The sequence below is a fragment of the Triplophysa rosa genome, linkage group LG20, assembly GCF_024868665.1.
Source record: "Triplophysa rosa linkage group LG20, Trosa_1v2, whole genome shotgun sequence".
NCBI lineage: Eukaryota > Metazoa > Chordata > Actinopteri > Cypriniformes > Nemacheilidae > Triplophysa > Triplophysa rosa.
The window spans coordinates 11,487,191-11,509,817 of NC_079909.1; the positions used below are offsets into that span (position 1 = coordinate 11,487,191).

A 22,627-nucleotide genomic window follows, 5' to 3' on the forward strand; every position below is an offset into this window, starting at 1 on the left:
GTGCGACAGGAAAGCCTTTAAAAAAATCCAGAAAACCCGTACTGTATTTGAAGAGTTTGGTTCCAAAATGAGATAACAAAAAACATTCAATTAATATCAATCAAACTGCAAAAATACAGCTAACTAACACGATAAAAACATGATAACATAATAAAAAACATGATTTTTTATTTGAAAAAAACCTCATTTTGGAAATAAACTCTTCATTTGGGTTTTCCTTCCTGTGTATGCTCAAAACAGAATGAGGAATTACTTACTTGAGATACGGGGCATTCCCCAACTTTTAAAACACCGACAAATGTAAATCACTCATGACCGCTGCAAAATCTGAATGATGTTAAAGTTTAATGTCTTTTTAAAATCAACAAAATCTAATGAATCCATTTTTAAATGCATGGTAATGTGCATGTGTGCTGTCTGTAATATAAAGATTATAATCAAATTCTTGTTTAAAAGTTTAAAGCGTAGTTGAATCATATTTTTGAATAACATTAGATATATTTCACGATATGTGTCATGTGATGATGAGGAACCTCCTATCTGTTTGTATGCTAAAGTTCATTAAATCATGTCTAATGTAATGCTTGTACAAGCAGTTTTACAACATCACTTTGTGGTTATTTTCCAATCTGGGACTTAAATACTAGTCTCTGAATGTTGAATGCACTTGCTGTATGGCTCCAGAAGTTGTCCGGTGTTATTACAATTAAATCTGAGGCACATATTCAAGCAATTTTTATTTAAAAAGGTTTACTACAAGAACTACACGTGGAATTATATAGGCTAATGTGTATTTGAGTGGCAACTACTATTGCTGTAACTGTACAATACTGTACCAAACAAAACCCCACAAACAAAGTAAGAAAAAAAGAAAAAGAAAATGAATGTACCTCTGTAATGTACACTATTGTATATACAAAGTACATCTGAACACAGGTGACCCTGGCAACAGATATATGAATCGACAACTATAAATATATTTAAGAAGACAATTCATTTTACAGTCTTGCTTAAACTGGACAGGAATTACGTTTGAACAATAGTTATGATTACAAAACAGAAAGGAAATCACCCTCAATTTGTTCACAAACACACAATTCAAGTGTATAATGATTGATTTCAATTTACCAAATTAAAGAAAAAAATATGCATGTAAACAGAGGCGTCAGCCAACAGCATTCTGTTTTTTTTTTAATTAAAAAAGGGACTTTGCATGTAAAAGTCCCAGCCACAAAAGACCTCCAATAAAACAGTTCCAGTTGCCTTTATGAGGTATCGGTAACAATATACACAGAATACTTTCAATCATTTAACACATGAACAAATGTAACCACCGGTTAAGACTTTTTTCCCGAACGCAACATGACAACACATTAAACAGTTCCGAAAATAATACATTAGGAGAAGGCTCGTCCTCAAGACGTTCGTTAAAAAACAAAAATGCCTTAGTGATTTACAGCTCAATCTTTCCGTAGGTATTTTCTGGGATGTCACAGTCAGCCATGCATGTAAAACAGTACATACCAGGGCTTGTAGAGTGAAGAAACGCTTCAAATTGAAGCAGACTACTGAAGTTGGATGTTTTCACAAACCAGCTCAGCGCATTTTCTCAGATCTCATACTACTGTAAATAGTAAGGCCTCACTGAGGGAGATCCGTTCTGTTGAAGGCATAAACACGCAGACCATGTGAGGAGGAATTTAGCTCTTGGATGGATGTTGGACAGACGTTAATGAAGTATTTAGATTGTCAGACCATAAAGAGGCTAAATTATCGTTTTTTCCTCAGCTACAACAAGAACAAGAAAGTGGCAACCTTATGTCAACTATCGGGGTATATAAGAATGCAAAAAGCGATGTAGCTTTTCTCTCTCGCATGTTTTCCCCTTTTTGTCTGCTTAAATCCTCTGAGGTGCGTAAATTTTCCCTTTTTTTTGCTAAGATTCATAATATACATACATATACATACAGTACATACTGATACAAAGTTACCATGATACAGAGCGGGACCAAGTAATGACCTAAGAAAAATGTATTAAAATTGTTTTTTCACTTTTTTATTCTTTATATGTGAGCAATGAAGAAACAGTGTTGTGCTTGTGTGTGTAACAGGACATTCCTCATTTTAGATATTTTTTTCCAGTTATAATCATGATTAGTTAACGTATACAAAACAACACTGCATTTTAGCACTTATGTGACCACTGATATAATAATACAATACGTACACATGTTAGGCTTTTCAGAAAAATTTCAGAAGTGCTGTTGATTGATAGGGAAATGAATCGGTTTGCCAGGGAAGGCATTAGTTTGTTGCCATGCAAATATTCTGTCAAAGTCGAGGCTGGTTTGTAGGTTCTGGCTAACTGGTCTCATGCAAAGATGTTCTGTTACATTATTGTGTTAGTTTGCCGCCTTGTAAAAAGAAAGACAGGCTACAGCAAATATACGTTACTTAGCAACTAATGTACATGAAGACCCTGCGTTTCATACCAGATGCTCGATGCCAATGAATTGTAGTGCATTACTGTGAGCAATGAACTGTAAGTATTGTGTGACAGGTTGAACAACATGATGGTTGTTAAACAGAGTAAAGACAAAGGTTTGAACATTTCTGGTTATGCTGAGATGTAGCTGGAAATTCCTGTTTTTTTTTTTGTGCAGGCCTCAACAGACCAGCCACGATTCTGAGGGGAAAAAAGAGTTCTTACGGTATTTTTATGGAAAGAAATAATATCCACGGCTCACTCATACTTACAGTTTGAATAAAATCAGTCTACACATACGGGGAAAACCCCAAATCACTAAATCGGGATTAGAGACGTTATTGGTGACGTCCTTGTTCAAATCCGAACTAAAACAGTGCTGTAAAATCACTCCAATATTTCCACATGTGTATATCAGTTCCACACACACATACACACTCTGTGTCGTTCACTCGCGCAAGCAGTCCGTATGCAGATGTCCATTAAGATCCAGAAAAAGTCGAAATCATTTCGTTTTGTTCTTGGAATTAATAGACATAGACGGGGAGGTTGTAAACCCTTCAGACGGGGCAGGATTTGTCAGTGGGTGGTGGAGGGGGCGGAGGGGTCGGGGGTATGGTGGTGGTCGGGGAGCCCATCGCTGGACTGCCCCCTGCAGATCCGCTCTTCGGGAAGACCACAGGTTTGGGTCTGGTGGCTGGAGGCTTGCTCTCTCTAAAGGTGGATCCAGAAGCAGAGAGACCCGTGGCTGACATGGACGACAGAGGGCTCTTGGATCCGCTGCTCCTGCTGGGCCGAAAGGTGGAGGGCATGTCGCTGACCGAGCTGGCGCTGCGATGTAGGGGATGCTGGGAGGAGTCGGACTCACGGAGCAGGCGAGAGTGGAGCGGGCTAGACGGCTCAGACGCACCACCGCTCTTCAGCTGCTCCAGAGTGTCCAGCACGATGTCAGGAGCGTGTTTGACGCTGCTCTGCCTTTCCAGCTCTCGCAGCTCACTTATCGCCGTGGTCATAGTGTCCTCAATGTCCTGAGAGAGAGAATGGCACAAAGAGAAGAAGGAAAATACAGAGACGGAGTTAGTCAGTGCGCAGTGTGGTACTGTAGCAGATTGTCAGTCTGCCATTGGCAGGTGAATTTAGAACATAGATTCAAACGAAACCATTAAATGCAATAAATACAGTATTTACTTTAGTTGTAGTACTGCTGGGAAATGCACCTGGCCGAAAGTAAACTTATAATATATTTTATATGTCATTGATTTGAATATTTTATTGTATATTAATTGTTTTAAATTACATTTATTATTATTATTGATTCTTTGCGGAGGTCTACCGGAATTTAAGTTAATGTTGTTGCCGCTGAAACCGTCTATACTTACTGTATACTTCTCTGTCAGTACAAGTCAAGTATTCTCAAATGTTCATTTTATTTAAGTAGTAATTACAACAGATACGTTCTAATTTCACTTTAAATGAAATATACAAACAGCACACTTGATTAACCTTTTTTGTACGGTTCAGGCAGAAAGATTACGGCAGCTACTGTGAATGCAAAAAAAAAATCTTTTTGCTAAAAATATATCATGCATTTTATAGCTGATTTGCTGTGGGCGGAAATAGACAAAATTAGTCATAACGGGTCGCAGCCTGCTGTGAGATATTCTCAGTCAGGGTGCCTGAACCGCGGGTCCTTCAACTCAATTACAAGCACAGCCTGAATCGATCCTGCACCTCCATCCAGCCATGAAATTAACGCTCAAAGGAAGATAAATAAGACACTTTACAACACACAGACTGCTGTAGAGACCTCAGCACTTTCTTAATAGAACAGAGGACAAGGACTTCCCGTGTGTCGTTTTTAGTCAGTGCCTGCATGCATGTCAACTTCAGTTCGGTTTAACTTTGTAACATGAACTGTAATAAAAATATAGCTGTTTCCCTGATAATCATTAAGTAGCCATTTAATAAGGCCTGCATGTGTGCAAATGTAAATATGACTAAAGGATGACAACTAATAAATAAAAGAATTATGAATAACTCAAATTAATTGTTAAAGTCTATTCATTTACTTATTTGGCACAAATCACAGCATGTGTGGAAGTGCACTAAATCAAGATTCTTGATTCTAGGTTGGTTGTACCTGTGAGCTATGCTCCACCTGAGCGATAATCTCCGGGTCCATGGTTGGTCTGTGGTTGCTAAAACTCTTGGATCTTCCTGCAGGTGCAGTTTTCCGGAGCTGAGGCCCTTCCACTTTAGTCTTCAGAGAGGCGTGTCGGGTGATGGAGTTCAGGACGCTGTGAGCGCTGACCGGTCGCTTGTCTGTTCCCTCCTTGGACAGTCCTCCTGCAGACATGGGGGTGGTCTTTAAACCCCCAGCTGCTCCAGAAGAGCCCTCTCCCAGCCCCTCCACTGTCCGGAAGGTTCTACGGACGCTGGTTGCTTCTGGACGTTTCCTCAGCCTGTGATAGATCAATAAAGATAAATAAAAACAGGCGCAGTTCATTAATAGATATTATTCTCGGGCTTTATACACTTACTTGTTGAGGTTGGCCAGGTAGATATCAGCTACATGGCCTACAGTGGGCGAACTGGCGCTGGTCCTGGTGGACACCTTTTCTTCCATGGCATCATGGGATGACTCCAGGTCAGCTTTGGGACTTCCTCTGCCTGCAAACCCATCCGGCCTATCACAAAAAATTAACTTAGAGACACATTTACAAATTGAATGAACAATTAATACATTTATTTCTTATGATGCACAATAATCGAACAGCTTACGTGTCCTGCACCACTATGTACTGGTGCGCCACCAGTCCATCCGTGCCGTTGTGGCGACCCTCCCACCAGTCATCAGAGGCTCTGTGGTACAGCAGCAGAGACGCCCCCTTCTTAAAGGACAGCTCAAGGTTGGTGCGTCCAGAGTAGTCGAAACGTGCGATGGCCTCGATGGGGTCGGACTCTGAAATGTTTAAGGTCCTTGACTTTACTACTCAGACACGTGAGAGAGCACAAGAGAGAGAGAGAGAGGGAACAAGGGAAGAGAGCAAAGGGAAAGAGGAAGGGTTAATCCAAGGGAAGCCAGGCCGGTTAGAGCACACAGTTGAAAACAGGACTGGAGCTGCAGCAGGGGTATGCGGACACAAGAGGGCGTTGTGATAGTTTGGGACTGCGTTAGGCTTGGCAGGTACAATGTAAAAAGTTGTTTTAAGCTAAGCAGCAGTAATGTATAGAAGGGCTTAGGTTTGTGTACGTGTCCCATCTTGACTCACCATCATCACTGTTGCGTATTTCAGAGGGTGTGTCAGGTGCAGGCTCATCCACTAGAGGGGGCTCAATGTGTGGACTATCACTGTAGAAAGAGAGAAGAGAGGTCAGTGGAAACCCTCAATAACAGGCCTTCTTACATTAGATAAGTCAACAACAGAATAATAAAAAAAACACACACAAATGTTCAAAAGTTTAAAGCGTGTGACTAAATCATTCTTCTGACCTTACAAATCTTTTGATCTGAAGGTGTATGCTTAAATGCTGAAAATGGTTTTGAAGACAAAAATTACAATTGTACAAACAATTAGTTTCTTTCATTACAAAGCAAAATTTTTGTGTAGTATTTTCTTTAAAAAAAAAAAAGATTATTTGAACTGAATAATGAAAATGCAGCCAATAAGAGCACAGCATACATATGAACTCCATTAATACTGTTAAAAAAGTGGTGAAACTTCAAGAAGCAGATGCAAAGAGAACATTTTTCCAAACTGTAGACAAAGGCTGACTAAAAACGGTAAAATATAACAGTTTTGATTTATTTTATTGTAAGTTCTGGTTTAGTTTACCTTAATTTAGTTTAGTCACATTTTGATATACAATTTATGGTAAAATACAAGAAATATTAACAAAGCTAGAGAAAGTGACCCTAAACCTGCTCACCCTGAACTATACTAAACTGTAGTGTACCTGTAGTGTCATGTATTTTTCTTAGTCTCAAAGACATTTTTGATTTGATGTTTGACTTTATTTTGTCAATCAGAATATTCTAAAATGTATAGAATAGTAAAATAATACAGAAATATAGCTGCAAGCTGCAATTACGGGGTCAAGCCTGACAAGGGCACAAAGGGAAATAATGGTGAGTTTGGGAAAGCCGTTTAAAAGCGTAGGAAAAAGCTCATGATTTCAGACCAAAGTGTAACAAAGTATAGTTTAGGAAAAAATAGGCATTTTTCATATCTTTGCACCAGTAAGTGGCATTGTGATGAACTGGTCATGTACAGTCATGACAGTTATGAAATATTAATAGAAACTGAGTCAAATTTTGAAGTCAATCAGACCAACAGTACAGTAGTTAGAGCCAATTTAATGCTTTGTTCAATAAGGCAAATACAGAAATACTGTTAGAAGTTCGCAGAATGAATCAAAAATGATAATTTTACCAAAACACACACCTATAAGTAAATTCAGAAAAACTGAACCGTATTTTGAAATGGTCTCTTATTTTTTTTCTGTGGATATATGTACCATGCCCTATATACTGTAGGTGCTTGATCCCTAATGAGTAAATTTCTGAAGCACAATAGGTAAAGTAACAAGTAAAATAAGATATTCTCAATAAATAAATAAGTCTCGAGTTGATTTTTAAAAAACTATTATGACTTTAACTCTCTTTCCGTCTCTCGTTTTAGTCTGAAACGGTGCGTGTTTTTTTTAAACAAAAACAGGAAGTAGAACACAGATTTCAAGATCAAAGCTATAACTTCCTGTGTCCTCCTGACTCTGAACTGAACCTGCTCTCACGGTTCCACCAGGAATCCACTGCACTAATGCACAGCAAAATGGCTCTTTACCAAAGTCATACAAGCTTCAGTGCAGATAACAACTCTGTTATGCAATTCACAAGCCAAGAAACCCTCTAATACCCCAGTATTCATTTAGTATAAAACTCCCCCATAGAGCACTCAGCCGAAAACACTGACTAATTTACTGTCATCACTATACCAATAAAGCCGTTTTCTCGTAACACATGCTGGAGGACAGTCAAGCTCAACAGAGTTAATGTGCGGCGCTAAGACCATCCTGGCTTATTACATTGACAACTTGCACACATGAAGCCATGCCTAATAAAAAGCTTAGTTTCATTACAGAGCGGCTTTAGACAGAAGGAACTCTGGGATACGACTGCTCAGTGTGCTAATCTCTGCCCGGTGTGCGTCATGAAACATTGTCAGACAAGTTTTTGGCAAAGCACACGTATGTGGACACTTTGTCAGTGTTGCAGTGAACCTTTGCATCTCTTAGGACAGCAAATTGCTATGAAGTGTGGTTGAACATGTGCTTGTGTTTAAACGTCTCTTAAATGACAGATTGGCTCTGTTGAGCAGTTAGTTAGTGAAGATAATCCCACGATCCTCATGTCACTCTGTGTGAGTGAGTGAGCGTGCAGCTTTGATCTGGGCTCTTAAGGTAAACCGATCCTTTGGCTTCTGTACCCTCAAGCAGATGAGTTTGTGCTCGGAGAGGTCAGAAGTCACTCTGATTTCTAACGTCTTCCACAGTCTTCCACTGCTCTCTGTTTACACTACCCAGTTGTCGTACAAAAACGAGATTTTAAAGCAAAAACGGTTTCCACACACGTTTCAGACTGAATCTTACACAATAGTGTCGCACTCATACTTTTGCTAAGTGGCATTGAAACTGCACGAGAGATGATGGAAGACATGAGGGTGAGGTAGGCTAACAGATTTGTCTTTTTTTGGTCAATTATTCCTTTAAAACTTTTTTGCATAAAAAAATCTTTATTATTCTTAAAGTTGACTAAAACTAAATGCATTTTATATCATTGAAACATTTTTGTTAATAAAAAACAATAAAAATATCCGCCTTAATATTATTTGGAAAGCTTAAACTAACCAACAATTAGAAATGTTGCCTCAGTAACTGAAATAAGTCTAAAAATTTTTACTGAACATAAATAAAAACTAAAGCTGAAATAAAAATAAATTCACCTTATGTAGCAACATAAAAAATAAATAATAAAATGACAAATGCACATTAAAAAATTGTAAAAAATGTAATTACTACAATAACAAAACTATTGCACTATGAAGTTGATCTTTCAGGTATGATTATTTTGACGTCATTTGACTTCAAGCCGCGTGAAGATCATAAGGTAAAGTGCAATTTTATGTTTCAAACAGAGATAGCAATAGAGAGGAAAAAGTTGTGGAATTGACGCTTAAAATTGACTAGACAGGGTTCCTAGCCAAAAAATGTTGAACCTCTTGGCAGAAATCAAGTTTGCAACGTGTTGTTGTTTATGTGTCTCAAACTCATGACCTAAAGCCACAGGAAACCCTCAACAGAAAACACATCATTTCACCGACTCAATTTTTTAATTACCGCCCATGTAATCCAAACAATCCCGAGCATGACAACCATGTGGAATAAGCTGCGTTTTCACACCCGTATCTCCCAGACAAACCAGATAAACTGGGTGTCCCGAAATCTTCTTAAAGGTACGTCATTCTTAAATTATACCTTAAGAGTGGTAGCGATATACTCTTAAGAACCAAGTAGTGATACGAAGGTATCGGGAAACCCAGCCCAGTTCTAAGCACAACTTTCTTTCTACGTTACATCAGTATCTAAAGTCACTTCCTCCTTCACATCCAAAGCAGTTATTTAAAAGCTGTAGGAGAGGATTCCATTAACACTTGGCCTTGAGCAGAGAGGATGACCTCTTCTTTCATTTAAAAAAACACTTCATGATAATATTATATGAGATTGGCCTCCTGCCACGCTTCTGGTTATGTTCACTGTGACATCTCTCGGGAGTCTGCAGGGTCACGTGCTGACACACGCTGGGGGTCGGCAACGTATCTGTAACTTTACCCACTGTAACGCTGTTTTAATGACCTTAATATGTGTAGGATGTAAACATTAAAAAGACTTCTCTGGATCTTAAAGACCGACTTCCTGTAATTTCTCTTCATCTTTCAAAAGCCTTATCCATCATGTCAAACTGCTTCTGTATTAAATCATACCCGTCTCATTTCTGGCTTTGCGGTTCGGCTGAGCAGCTGCTTCAATAAAACGTGCGGCCAAAATTCTCATTGCCAAGATTATGAGCCTCATTTTCAGCTTTTGAACTTTTATTTTGTAACCACATTTACTCAAACTGACTCCAGATTCTGTTGGTTGTAACCGCACCAGTATTCTTCAGTGACTCCTCCGCGGTCATAAACGGGCCCCTCCAGCTCACGAGGCCCAGGGAAGATACTATCATGATGGATAATGATGGTTTTGATGAGCTCGTTCACATGTGCCTGGCAGGAGACCTGATCGTGGCCCTCGGGTACAGACATGAGTGTGGGGCCGAAGCAGATGGCCAGGTTGTAGGGGTCCATCATGTTGTCGTCACTGTACTGCGACAGACTAGAGAAAGAGAAAAAACGAAGAATGAACAAATAAACAATGAATATGTGATGTGAATGTTGCGCCTTAGTTGAGTGCGAAAATGTACTTTGCTAAAATCTTAGTTCTATGCAAATGAACTATTTAAGCTCGTTTTAGATTAAGCGTCTTGTTCACAAATGCCGTGAAGAGACCAGCTCTCTCTGTACTAATGTGAAAAGCAGACCGAGACTCTACCTACGCTTTCTTACGACAGCTCATCTATCAGAGCCTGAGGCGGTCTACTCTCACACATATGTTTGGACGCTTCTTACTGATCTCACTCCACAGGATGCCCCTTCATGTGCTTACAGAGACCCCATAAAGCGAGAAAATATGTTCTAGGGAAATATATTTGTGTGTTTGGTGGTGGGACAGAGAGGTGGTGTTTGGTGAGTGAGGGGTTGGGGTAAAAGCAGTTGGGTCTCATAAACTTCAACATGGAGAGACTCCAAACCAAATTTATGGGAGCTGTCCTTCCCAGACAGATACAGCACAGCGGTCTCCGATTACCCACAATGTTTTCTTTCTCTGTTTTCTGTATGTCTTCCGTACCATTCAAGTGTGATGTCTTCATTGTAAATGTGTTTTTGTGGTAACACTGGACCTTGCGCACGACCAGTGAGAGGCGAGAGCAGCAGTTCTTCAGAGACTCATTCTGGCACCCCGGTTGACTTTTATAGTGGAGGAAAGATCTATCGGCCATACAGCAAACACAGAGGCCATTCACAGACGTCTGGCATGGGAGGGCTAATGGGGGCTCGATGGCAACAACATACCTCAACACACTCGCCATCTCACTCACTTCCCATTTCTGGCTGTGATACCAAAGCTGGAGCAGGTTCAGTCGGTTTGGGGAAACCAAACACGCCTGTGTGCGCACCAGCAGGCTGGTATAGAAGCTAAGATCATGTTGTGGTCTGGGGGGGTCTTTCAAAAGAACCACAGGGTGGAAAAAAGGGGGGTGGCAGTGATACAGAGAGAACCGTTTCAAGGGGTTCAGTGCTATAGCATCAGCTAGCGTTGGGTTTGGGCCAATAGTCAAGAGAATTTTAGATTTGTAGGTCTTGTAAAATGCAAGTTTAAGAACACACATAAGCAATTTGTGGGAAGGGAGGTTAGCTATAGTAAATCACTAGAAAATAACATTGATTTATAGGAACAGATTGCAAAAAAGGTCCCATCTGTCGCAGCTGCAATACCATTGGTTACGACACATGCAACAACAAATGTATATAGCTTTTATAGATAGGACAGTGAAGAGAGGACGGGAATTTATATGGGGTGAGAGAGGGGAACAGGGGTCGGGAAAGGACTCAAGTCAGGACTTGGTTCACCATAAGTCAATGTGCAGTGCACTTGTCTATTGGTTTACGAAGGCATTTGGCATTGGTTAAAGCTGTTATACAATAAGTTAAAACTGCTACAATGCGTCTTTATCATTTATTATCTAAAAGAGAGATGAACCCATACAAAATTTCCCCACCGATAGTGATAACCAATTTTTCAGAGTGATATCTGCCGGATGCCGATTCTGAAGATTAAATAAATATTTCTTAACTTTCTGAATGTTATTAATTCATATATTGACTAATAATATTGAACATCAAACTCGTGATGTTTCTTAACATTACAAATACATATATATATATATATATATAAACTATTGGCCGATAGCGTGAAAATTGGCTTTAAAGACTTTTTAAAGACCGATTATTGACATTGATATATTGGTGCATCTTTAATATAAAAAGAAGATGCAATGAAAATCAGATTTGGGAGCTGAAATGGCCAGCAATTTCCAGTCCATTCTCTATACAAATCTACTACACAATTTAGTAGACTTATATTGACTTCTATAACAACATCCATTGAATGCAAAATATCGCTGCTGTCCTTCTGAAAACTTGTATCTCCATAAATAAGTTATTGAATAATATGATTAATATTATTATATAAATAAGTTATTGAATAATATTATTAGTCACCCTTAATGTTTGTCACTGGGTTTTGCGAATATGTAGACAATAAGAAGTGCTTCTCAACTTCGACAACACTGTATTTCATCATTTAAAAAGTACAGTGTTTTTTTCCACTTCCTGAAAAACTGTGTGAATTTAGACATCCAAGGTCTTGGAAGGACCGAGGCGAAATTCTCATTTGAAAGGGAGTAAATGATGACATTTTTGGGCAAACTAACACTCTAACAGCACTTCTGGACGTGAGATCTTTTTGAACTTATTGAAAACCCATTTAAACAAAAGAGCCACATGACTTCTATGGAAAACATTCAGCACTGCCCAGCAAACAAATCTTTCCATATGAGCTTTGAACAATGGCACTCACTGCTTGAGGAAAGCAAACAAGTATCTCATGATGACCAGGGTGCTGCTGGGTAGTGACAGCAGGACTTTACGGATGTGGACAGCTCTGTCCTGGAGGTTCTCCATGGCTGAAAAAACATCAAAAATGAGTTCATTCAACACAAAAACTGGGTCCTCTATTGTCTAATATGGAAAGCCTGAATTGAGTATGTGAGGTGTGGGTGTAAGAAATAAGTGGACACTCACAGACACAGGACATGAGATCATGGAAGACTTCCTTTGGAAAGAGGGCGTTCTCCAGGCCTCTGAAATAGAGCTTTAAAACTCCAGCGATAGAGTCCATTTCGTGGTCGTTCTGATCCCCAGCCAGCGGATCCTCTCCTGAGACACAAAGAGAAGAATCAAAATATACTACAAATAGATGAAGAACAATGACTGGGTCCTTTAATAATACAAGCTGATTCAAAACAGAGAGGAGACCCTAACAAAGGAAACAGATGATGGTCCAGATTGATTCACCTCTCTCAAAGGCGTTCTTTATGTCATTGACTTCCACCTGGGAGCCAGACACCCTGAATATACCCTCGTGATGGAGACCTATACAGACACACACAACATTATGGACACAAAGAACAGACAGGACGTGGCTTTTTCTCTAGTTTGTGCTGTGTGTTGAGGTTAAAGTAGATGCAGGTACATATATATATATTGAATGACTCTTTAACTAATCCATTATCTTTATCAGTTAAAACTGTATTGTATATTAGTCAAATAATATATAAAAGTGGTTGCTGAATATTGACTCACTGAGTGATATACAGCCGTGGAAAATAATAAAGAGACCATTTCAAAATTATTTTCAGGTTTTTTTAATTTACTTTTTATAGGTATGCGTTTAGGTAAAACGATAATTTTAGATTCACTGTGTGAACTACTAACAATATTTATCCCAAATTTCAAATAAAAACAAGCAATACAACAGTAATATTTGTACACGTATTTAGGACAACTTCAAAAATATTTTTTATGTGATAACCTGGATTTTTATCACAGTGACTTTTATCATGCTGTCTTTCACATTGCCGTTGGACAACTTGATGTCACTCCTGAGGTTTGATTTTGTTGAGATTCAACAGACACTGGACTGGAATGGCCCCAATACATCTAGAAATGCCGATTAAATTAATATTTGGGATGGTCTCTTCATTTTTTTCTGCGGCTGTATTTATAAGCTAGCAATAAGCTACAGAAGGCTGTGCTACATTGTGTAACCCATTATAATGGTTAAACCATGAAAGAATCAATTTTATAATACAAAAATAAAAACATTAAAATGGCAGAATAAAAACTGTCTTTTATATTTAGTATGTGTTTAGGACAAATATGAGGGAATCCCCAGTGCCAAAACAAAACTCTGTAGAAAATATGACTTATCGATTTAGAAACAGAAAAGCAGAAATGATCGACAGAACATCGTGTTCATTTCTGCAGAAAAGACCTGAGAGTTGCACTGCTATAGTGCCTTTGGCAAGAACAGCGAAAGTGAGATGGAGAGAGCTCACCATGTCGACTGATGAAGCGTATACAGCTCTCCACCATGAGGGGAATGATTTGGCTGGGCTCCTAGGAGAGCAAAAAAAGCAAAAAATGAGGGAGAAAATATGCAGGTCTGGTCAAATGGTTAGAGGGAAGGGTCCCTGGACATTTCACAGCACAGGAAACCTTTCTGAACAAGGGTTTCTGTTTCTGAACGGGATTCAAATTGTAATAATATTTGCAAAGGGAGGCAGGCATCAGACAGAATTTAGAAGGGATGAAAAAACACAGTTTGAGCCACGGGGGAATGGGGCAATGGTTGCTAGGAGACAGCTTCTCTCCACAGCTTCCTTTTGTTTATTTGAGTGAACAGGAAATGGCTAAGCCATGCGGAATCTGGGCCACGTCTAGCCTGAACGTAACTGTGTGAGGTCACGCTTACAGACACCGGTTAAGACGTGTGTGTCACTGTAAGACTAATACATACACCACTGCTGTTATTATGATGCTATTTAACAAAAGACGGAAAATGCAAATCTATTTGAAGTACATCAAAGTGCAAAGCATTGTGGGATTGTTTGTTTTAATATGATTATCTTTATGACTTTACAATCTTTATGTTGTAATTCATCCAATGGGGACTGTATTGTATATCATTATCCATCACTAGAGGGCGATATGGACATTAGGGTGGTACTCGGAAGGGATGCGGTGGGTAATTTTTTTAATCAACAGTGCTGGGTCACTGCCCCAAACCTGTGGGGTTGTAAATCCCTGTTGGGTTTAGGTAATAGGACAGACATGCTAAATTTATCCCAACGGTTTAGTTAGCAAATTTATTCCACTGTGATGTGCAAAATGATTGCAGGGTGGCATTGCCAGGAAAGTGACTACACACTGTAAATATTACAAAGAAGAGAGAAGTTACAGATCTGTGATGAATAAAAAGGGAATTGATCGACATTCCCAGTACCAATTATCTTGAGACGTGTTTAGAGATGTACGTGCATTCACGTTTATGAGATAAGAGATCACACGCAAATATACACACTATAAAACAAACACACAGGGCCGGTAATTACCTGTTTCCGCACAGTAGAGTCCCTGCGACCGCTAGAGAGAGAGAGAGAGAGAGAGAGAGAGAGAGAGAGAGAGAGAGAGAGAGAGAGCTCTGTCATTACGATGGATCATTTTCCCTCAAACTGCTCTCATTTTCCTCCATATTCAATCCACAAACCGCCTGTGGCCATTAGACCAGTAGAAATTACCCTCCAGTGACGGGTCCTATTTTAATATACTGCTCTTATATACACTTAAAACAAATACAGGCTGTCATTAAATCTGTTATTTCTATCTATTCTATAAACTCTTTGTTTTCACATCGATTTCCACACCGCATTATAATTGAAGTGTAAGACCCTCTCAATAAATAAATCATCAGAATGGAATAAAAGATGAATGTGTCTAGACGAGATTGATAAATGACCCTAAAACATCTGCATGTGTGCTAAATGATGGCTTTTTGTGTCTTGTTTGGGTGTGTTGGTTTCCTTTCCCACTTACCTGGCAAGGCAGTAGTCGGTCTTCTGACCTGAAGGGAGCGATAGAGTCAGGGAAGAGAAAAAAAACATTAGAAAAGCTGTTAGATAGAAGCTGGATGTGTGAGGAAGCGACCACAGCTGGATAGTAAAGCTGCCTGGTTTCCTCTGGGAGTAAAACATTTGCTCTTCTTGTCTGTACTGTTAAAAACAACCTTCCTGTGGGATGTGACCTCATACCCACATGGCCCTGACAGGATCGTTCTTACTATGCAGCACAGTTTCACATCCCTGTTATATATTCTTAAATGTATTGAACGTATAACTATGTTTATGAAATTCACAATTTGAAACCATTTTGACATTTTGGTTTCAAGCAGATATTGCCATTTTCCCGGATGCTATGAACTACATACACACAAAAAATGGAACTGCAATAACAAATGTATTTTCATTTTTTTTCATTTCTCCAGGCAACATTTTTTTGATAAAATATGTTATCTTAAGAGTATTATCTTAAAAACATTTAAATGTTTTTCCTATAAATTCCCCTGGAAGTTGCCTTAGGAAAAAACAACACAAATATTAGCAATAAAGCAACATTCATTGCTAATATATGTTTTATTATTACAATTATTTTATAATATGCTTTGTGGTATTACTTATATTTGTCTCACTTTAAAACATTCTATCCTGTTAATATAACAATATATCCTGTCAGATAAAAAGTAAAAAATGTTTAAAATATCAGTCGACGCTGTACTCTATACGCTAATTGTCGCTCATTCACTGAGCAATGGCTAACCCTGGCTCTTTATTGCCACTCATCTTCTTGCCATTGTATCAACAATTTGTAAGTAACAAAGTTTAAATGCTTAAAATTGATCATTTTAGAAAAATTACCATTCTAAAAAAATATTCGTTACCAAGCTTAAAATTCATAACAGGAAAGGCCCAGCATCTCCACAGCTCATGCACACACACACAGAACTCAGCAATACATCCCAAACATACGACAGACATCAGAGAGCTAATCATCAAACCACTACTTCCCTCAGTCATCTTCTGTCGTGTGTCTGTGCTGGGACATTCTGTCAGTGTGTTTCAATAACAACAGCTGGGCTCTGCACATACTGTACCAAAAACCATTTCACACTAAAATTCTGATTCACTAAGGCATTTTGATTATGTTCAAATCTGTTTTCATTGGCTTTAATGAGTAACAGAGCTAAAATGAGTAACAGAGCAAACAGGATCCTTGTATTTTTATATTATTATACACAGCAGAAAATGATATAGAATCTGTCCAAACTGGTTAATGCCCTCCGTAAGCAAGGGTACAGTGTTGAGAAGTACTGTAAGAAAGAATGCACCAAGACCAGTACCAACCAGTATATGAAGTATGGACATTCACTTTTTAGAAGGGTCAGTTAGCCAACACTATTACCATCTCCTCAGAAACATTAAACACATCATCATCTCTTAATCATCTGTGTTATCAGTCGGATAAAGACCATTTCATCTGACGCGCGTGCGCCTGACCCCCACTTAACTTCCGGTTTGTGTTTGGCTAGTGTCTAATAATGTAACTATTTAAATTGTATTTAATTTATGTTAATATTAATTGTATTGTTATTTTACTGTATAATAATTGTATTAAATAAACGATTTGTTGCATTTTGTCGTATGTTCATTTTATTAAATAAACAATTTGTTGAATGGGTCCTGTAGTTTGGTCGCATTTAAACAAACCGTGTGGTACATTGACATCTAGCGGTCGAGCTTGGTATCGGAGTCTAAATTCAAAATATTGGAGAGGCAAGTTTAGCCAAGTTACAGTTCTTCTCGGTTTCTTTTGATTGTTATCAGAAATAATCTGCAGGCACTCTATTGTATGTTAAGTTGGGGTCATAAAAGTGCGCATGGGCAGCAACGTTTGTTTATGTTGTTAGGATGAAACCGTCTATACTGACTGAGTTTAACTGAGTTTAACAAAACACAGAGCAGAAAATCCTCATTGTGCTCACACACACAGTCATGTTCACATATCCCGCTATGTCTTATATCAGTCTGTTTGCCCTTTGACCTCCACCACCCAGGACTGCCAATATGAGCTCAGAAGACAGCAGTACAGAGCAGTACTGTGATGTTGAACTTTTATGCTCTGATGACCACAGACTGATGACATCAGTACCACCCTCAAGCTAACACACACACACTTTCCTCAGTCCCTTCTCTGCCTGACACTGAAACCCCCCCCACACACACATACTGTACACATAAGTCTACAACACACACTCTCTCTTATCACTAAAAGAAAACACATTCCATTTTTAAATTAAAAGTATTACATAAACAATTTATTAATTATTTGATCATTTGGTTCCTGGACTTCTATTGTTTTGATATAAAGCTAATAATATTTACTACAGACTCGTCTGATCTTACTTAAGTTCGTTTAGCATTTTTAGCAAAGAAATACATTTTTTAAATGGAGGACGTCAGTTCTGGGGACAACTGAGTCCATAAACTAAACCCACATTCAAGTCACTTCAGGGTACAATAACTCACTTTCTCCCAGAGTCTTCTGAATCAGATCATGTTTAGCCTGTAGCTTGGTGATGAGGTTCCTGCCCTCGAGAAACTCCTTCAGTTTCTGAAACGGAAAACAAAATCACAGGTTTAGCCCAACCGCTAGCCATCTCAAACACTTCTGAACAAACACTGCAGACAAATTTCACTCAAACATAATCAATCTTTGCTTCTTTTCTCCACCGTGACAAGAAAAATCCTGCCTCCACCCCTTTCAATTTGCTGTGCTGTGAGACTATACATCTTGTTGGCGTAAACATTAACTTCATATTCACTGGCCTAGGATATATGCGCTGTGATACCTTATGGCTATTTGGGGGCAGAAACCCTGACCTGATGGAAACCTGACAACAGACAGACAGTTAGAGGGTCAAGAGATGGATGGAGAAGAACCCGAACTGCGGAGGGATTGAGGGAGCTGAGCGGACAGATGCTTATGATTACATCCATCATATATCACAGCCACACCAGCAGAACGGTAAAGCAGACAATGATAGAATGGTCAAGGCATGAAGCCATGCACTGATGCTTTTGGCAGAAGAGACGGACAGAAATGGAAAGTATATAAAGGGAAACAAATTGAGGGAAAAATGTAGCAAGCTGATGAAGAGGTGCTAAAATGTCTGCATAACATCAATTGACAGAAGCTTTCTTTAGTGAATATATGTGCTCTTATTGATCATTCTGTCCAATATTAGGCCGAAGTAAATGCAAATCCATCTTTTGCCACTAGGATATTATACATATTTTCTATGTCCTAACATAAAAAAATGTATGCAACACAAAATCACAAATGACCAAAGCTGATAGTATTTTTGAATTTGATTGTTATCGACCATTCTACTGTATATCGTATAACATGTTGTCCTTCTGAAACCTCGTATCTCCATATTTTGTGACTTTTATTTTTTGTCATAAATCAGTAGTCACCCTTTATGCTTGTCACTGGGATTTGTGCAAATATCTAACCAATAAAATGGATTAAAAAGTGCTTGTCAACTTGGACAACACAGCATTTAATAATTTAAAATGTACAGTGTTTTTCCATTTCCTGAAAAACAGTGAATTTGGACATACGAGGTTTAAATTGGAAGGACAGTGACGATATTTAATACTACATTGGAACCAGGTGCTTATATTTTTCAATATATTAAAAGTGTCATTTAGATTATTTGTATTAATTAATTTATTGTAATATCGAAATATATTAATACAATGTATTATTCTATAGATTTTCAAATGTGTATTAAAAGATTTAATATATTGACGTTAGGGCTGCTCGATTATGACAAAAATCATAATCACGATTAATTTGGCCAATATTGAGATCCCGATTATTTAACACGATTACTCACTAAGTTTTAAAACAACATAGAAAAATAAAAAAACTTGGCTTTTAAATGTGAATTCAACTGCAAAATAAATGTAAAGAAATAGCACAGCTGAACTACTGTAAAGGAAGGGGGTGCGCTGTGGATTTATACCACAAGAAAAGAGAGGATCCTTGCAAAATGGAATGCGGCACAATAATCGTTTTACGTTGATTATTTTGTTTTTGTAATTGCTGAAGGCCAAAATTGACGATTACAATTATTTTCGATTAATTGCACAGTCCTAATTGACGTTGTCATTATCATGTGACCCCTATGCTCTTTAACAACAGCTGCAAAAATAATGTAGGCCTACTTAGGTTTTGTTGAAGGGATACTTCACCCAAAAATGAAAATTCTGTCATCATTTACTCACCTTCGAGTTGTTCCAAATCTGTATAAATTTCTGTATAAATTTATTCTTATGAACACAGAGAAAGATATTTGGAAGAATGCTTATTAGCAAACAGATCTTGCCCCCCATTGACTCCCATAGTAGAAAAATTACTTTATCATTTTTTTGTTCTGTTGAACACAAAAGAAGACATTTTGAAGAATGAAGGACAGCAAACAGTTCTGGGGCAGTTTTGACGCCCATTGTATTTTTTCCTACTATGGAAGTCAATGCGGGGCAAAATCTGTCTGGTTATAAGCATTCTTCCAAATATCTTTCTCGGTAAATGATGATAGAATTTTAATTTTTGGGTGAATTAGCCCTTTAAACAAGCACTATTTAACCAAGAGGAATATACTTCTTGGTACCTTTATCACCTACACTTGAAAAGAGCCACCGCCCATTTTCCACTATATTTCGTTTATTAACTTTTGGAATTTTGCTCCTCAGCCCTGTGGCATTATGGGAACAAAAAGGTACCACTTAATGTTTTTTGCATACTAAGGTTTCAGACTATTCATGATGCATTGCATACTGATTTCCATACTACTATATAGTATGGAAGTAGGTGATTTCAGATGCAGCCCAAATATATTTACATTTTCACCCATCACTGCTGCAATTATTAGTGGTTACCAGAAGATAGCTATACTTTTCTATAAGTGCTGTATAGTGTTATAAATGTCAGAAAAGAGAATGGGGTCAAAAGAGCACATTTCAAGTCCCTAAACATGACTCTTTGCCTTTCACGCACCACTAACTAAAGAGGCTTTCTGTCGTAAAGAGGAGTACTCCTGCAATGTTATTTTCCAGAATTACAACGTGTAATTCTGTTTCAGCCGTCAACAAATAAGCACAGATCAATAAATGGCAGTCAATCGCTGCAGTCCTGCAATTTCCTCTAATTGCCGTCTTCTGTACGAGAGCCTTTTATAAGAGGCCTTTGAGTGAGGACAAAGACATTAAGCTGTATATAAAACATTCAATCTCTTATCTCTCCCATTGTGCTCTATATTCCTATTTTCCACCCTCCATCCATCCATCCACCACCTTCCTCACTCTTTGACCCCTCATTTACCGTGAAGTAGAACTGTTCGGTCTCCTGCTGGTTGGCCCGTCTCTTGGCGATGCTGGGTTTGCTCATGAAAGATTCCGACACGGTGGACTTGACCGACTCCATGGAGTTGCTGTGGTGGAAGCAGTCGGTCACATCAAAGTCCTCAATGGTCACCATGTCCTGGATGGTTTGGAGAGTGGCCTCCATTGTCTTCTTCACCTGGAGGGAGGCATGGCGGGATGGCATGATTATTAAAGAGCATACTCATTGGCAATGTTGCAGATTTATTAATGCAGAACTTTTGTTTATGAAAGACGGATGTTTCTATGAAAATGTGCAACGCTCCGCAATATTTATAGGAATCTGTTCACTCTGTCCTTGATTTGATTTGTAACAGCGCTCATGGAATGTAGAAGCTCATATGATATATGCATGTGTGTGATATCAATGTTGAAATGGAAAACATGCTTGAAAGAAATGTTTACACAAATGTATACAGAATTAAACGAGTAGCCTATATGTACAGTATGTACAGTATGTAAATACACATCTGTTTGTTATTGTGACGGTATGTAAACAAATATGTTTGCTTGCGTTTGTGTATATCACCTCTTCGTTCTCTATCGTGAGTGTGGACAATCTGGACTGAAGCTGCTGGCATCTCTGGATCAGCTCTACCTGCACGGGCTGCTGGGCACACATGTGTCCCTCCTGAGTGCAAAGAGACCATGAGACACAGGAGAACTGAAGCTGAACCATCTCCAGCAGTGATCACACACATCTTGTCCCCACGTGCTTCGGCTACACTTACAAACGGAGGACAAAATCTGACCTACACTAGCCTCTATCTGCCCCCTCTGTCTCTCATATTGACTCTCTTTCACTTTCCCTCTTTTGCCCTGACAGCTGAAGAACATCTGGCCCGCTGTGGTCCACCCTTTCCCTGAGGGATGAGCACACAACAGGGCACATATGCACTGGGGATAACCAGCTGCTTGACTCATCACACACAAACACACACACATCCGAGCCCCTGATGCAAGGACAGTGGTTTAAAAAAATGTAAAAACAAACACGCACCATACGTTTTGTATTGCAGATGACAATTTATATCGAACGCATGAAGAAAAAAAGTAGTCTTGGTATTATCACTGATAGTAGCTTCTTTAAAAATATAGATCGTCTTTAGCTTTGAATGCAGATCTTATAAAATCGTTTGTTATAGATGTCTACAACGCTTTCTTTCTGACTTTTTTAAATTACAAAATCTGTTTTAAAAACCTCAATCAAGTTCAATCATGCTACATTTTCCACACGGCTTGTTTCTTAAGATTCATCTAAAAATAAAAATTCTGTCTTCATTTAAATTTTACTCATCATCCAAATCTGTATAAATGTCTTTTTTCTGATGAAAACAGAGGAAGATATTTGGAATTTGGCACCAGTAAAGCAGCATCCACTTTCCTAAGTATGTTTGTGCAAGTGCATACCAGCATTTTGACTCTGCTGCTGGTACATGAAAATAATTGCCAATTTTTAGTTATACTATTACTTATAATTTGGCAAACTGACCATATCTCCCATGTGAGACTGGAAATCGAAGCGCATTGGAGGGCAGAAGACGTTGTTGTAGGTCTCCATGAGCTTCTGTTTGTCAGCGTTGGCCTCCAGGTTCTCCGCAGCATTTTCAATGGTCTCGAGACCGCAGTGTTTGGAAGTCTCCACGTTAAACTCGGCTGAGAGGTAGGTACGCAGTGCACGGTTTAAGCTGGCATGGTATCCCAGGTCACAGCACTGAGAGAAGGAAAGAAAATGAGAGTCAGATCAGTTTTGGGGTCTGATGAGTCAGGAAATCAAAGAGGTACAAAAGGAAGCATCCAAA

General features: G+C 38.7%; 1 protein-coding gene across 3 annotated transcripts in view; it reads right to left on the minus strand.

The window, feature by feature from the left end:
* Positions 1–720: 720 nt before the first annotated feature.
* The window catches only part of srgap2 (SLIT-ROBO Rho GTPase activating protein 2), an 87,302-nt gene continuing 65,395 nt past the window's right edge, over positions 721–22,627 (minus strand). For 2 of the 3 annotated variants that reach the window (XM_057361302.1, XM_057361303.1), the window contains 16 exons: positions 22,318–22,539; positions 21,355–21,456; positions 20,767–20,964; positions 17,904–17,988; positions 15,358–15,385; positions 14,877–14,907; positions 13,821–13,881; positions 12,778–12,855; positions 12,505–12,639; positions 12,281–12,386; positions 9,692–9,916; positions 5,758–5,837; positions 5,267–5,474; positions 5,026–5,172; positions 4,626–4,947; positions 721–3,513 (listed from right to left, as the gene is read on the minus strand). In XM_057361302.1, coding sequence (XP_057217285.1) covers positions 3,046–3,513; positions 4,626–4,947; positions 5,026–5,172; positions 5,267–5,474; positions 5,758–5,837; positions 9,692–9,916; positions 12,281–12,386; positions 12,505–12,639; positions 12,778–12,855; positions 13,821–13,881; positions 14,877–14,907; positions 15,358–15,385; positions 17,904–17,988; positions 20,767–20,964; positions 21,355–21,456; positions 22,318–22,539 — 2,496 coding nt within the window. In that variant the 3' untranslated portion in view covers positions 721–3,045. The remainder of the gene's footprint in view (positions 3,514–4,625; positions 4,948–5,025; positions 5,173–5,266; positions 5,475–5,757; positions 5,838–9,691; positions 9,917–12,280; positions 12,387–12,504; positions 12,640–12,777; positions 12,856–13,820; positions 13,882–14,876; positions 14,908–15,357; positions 15,386–17,903; positions 17,989–20,766; positions 20,965–21,354; positions 21,457–22,317; positions 22,540–22,627) is intronic. The other variant, XM_057361304.1, reaches the window with a different exon arrangement.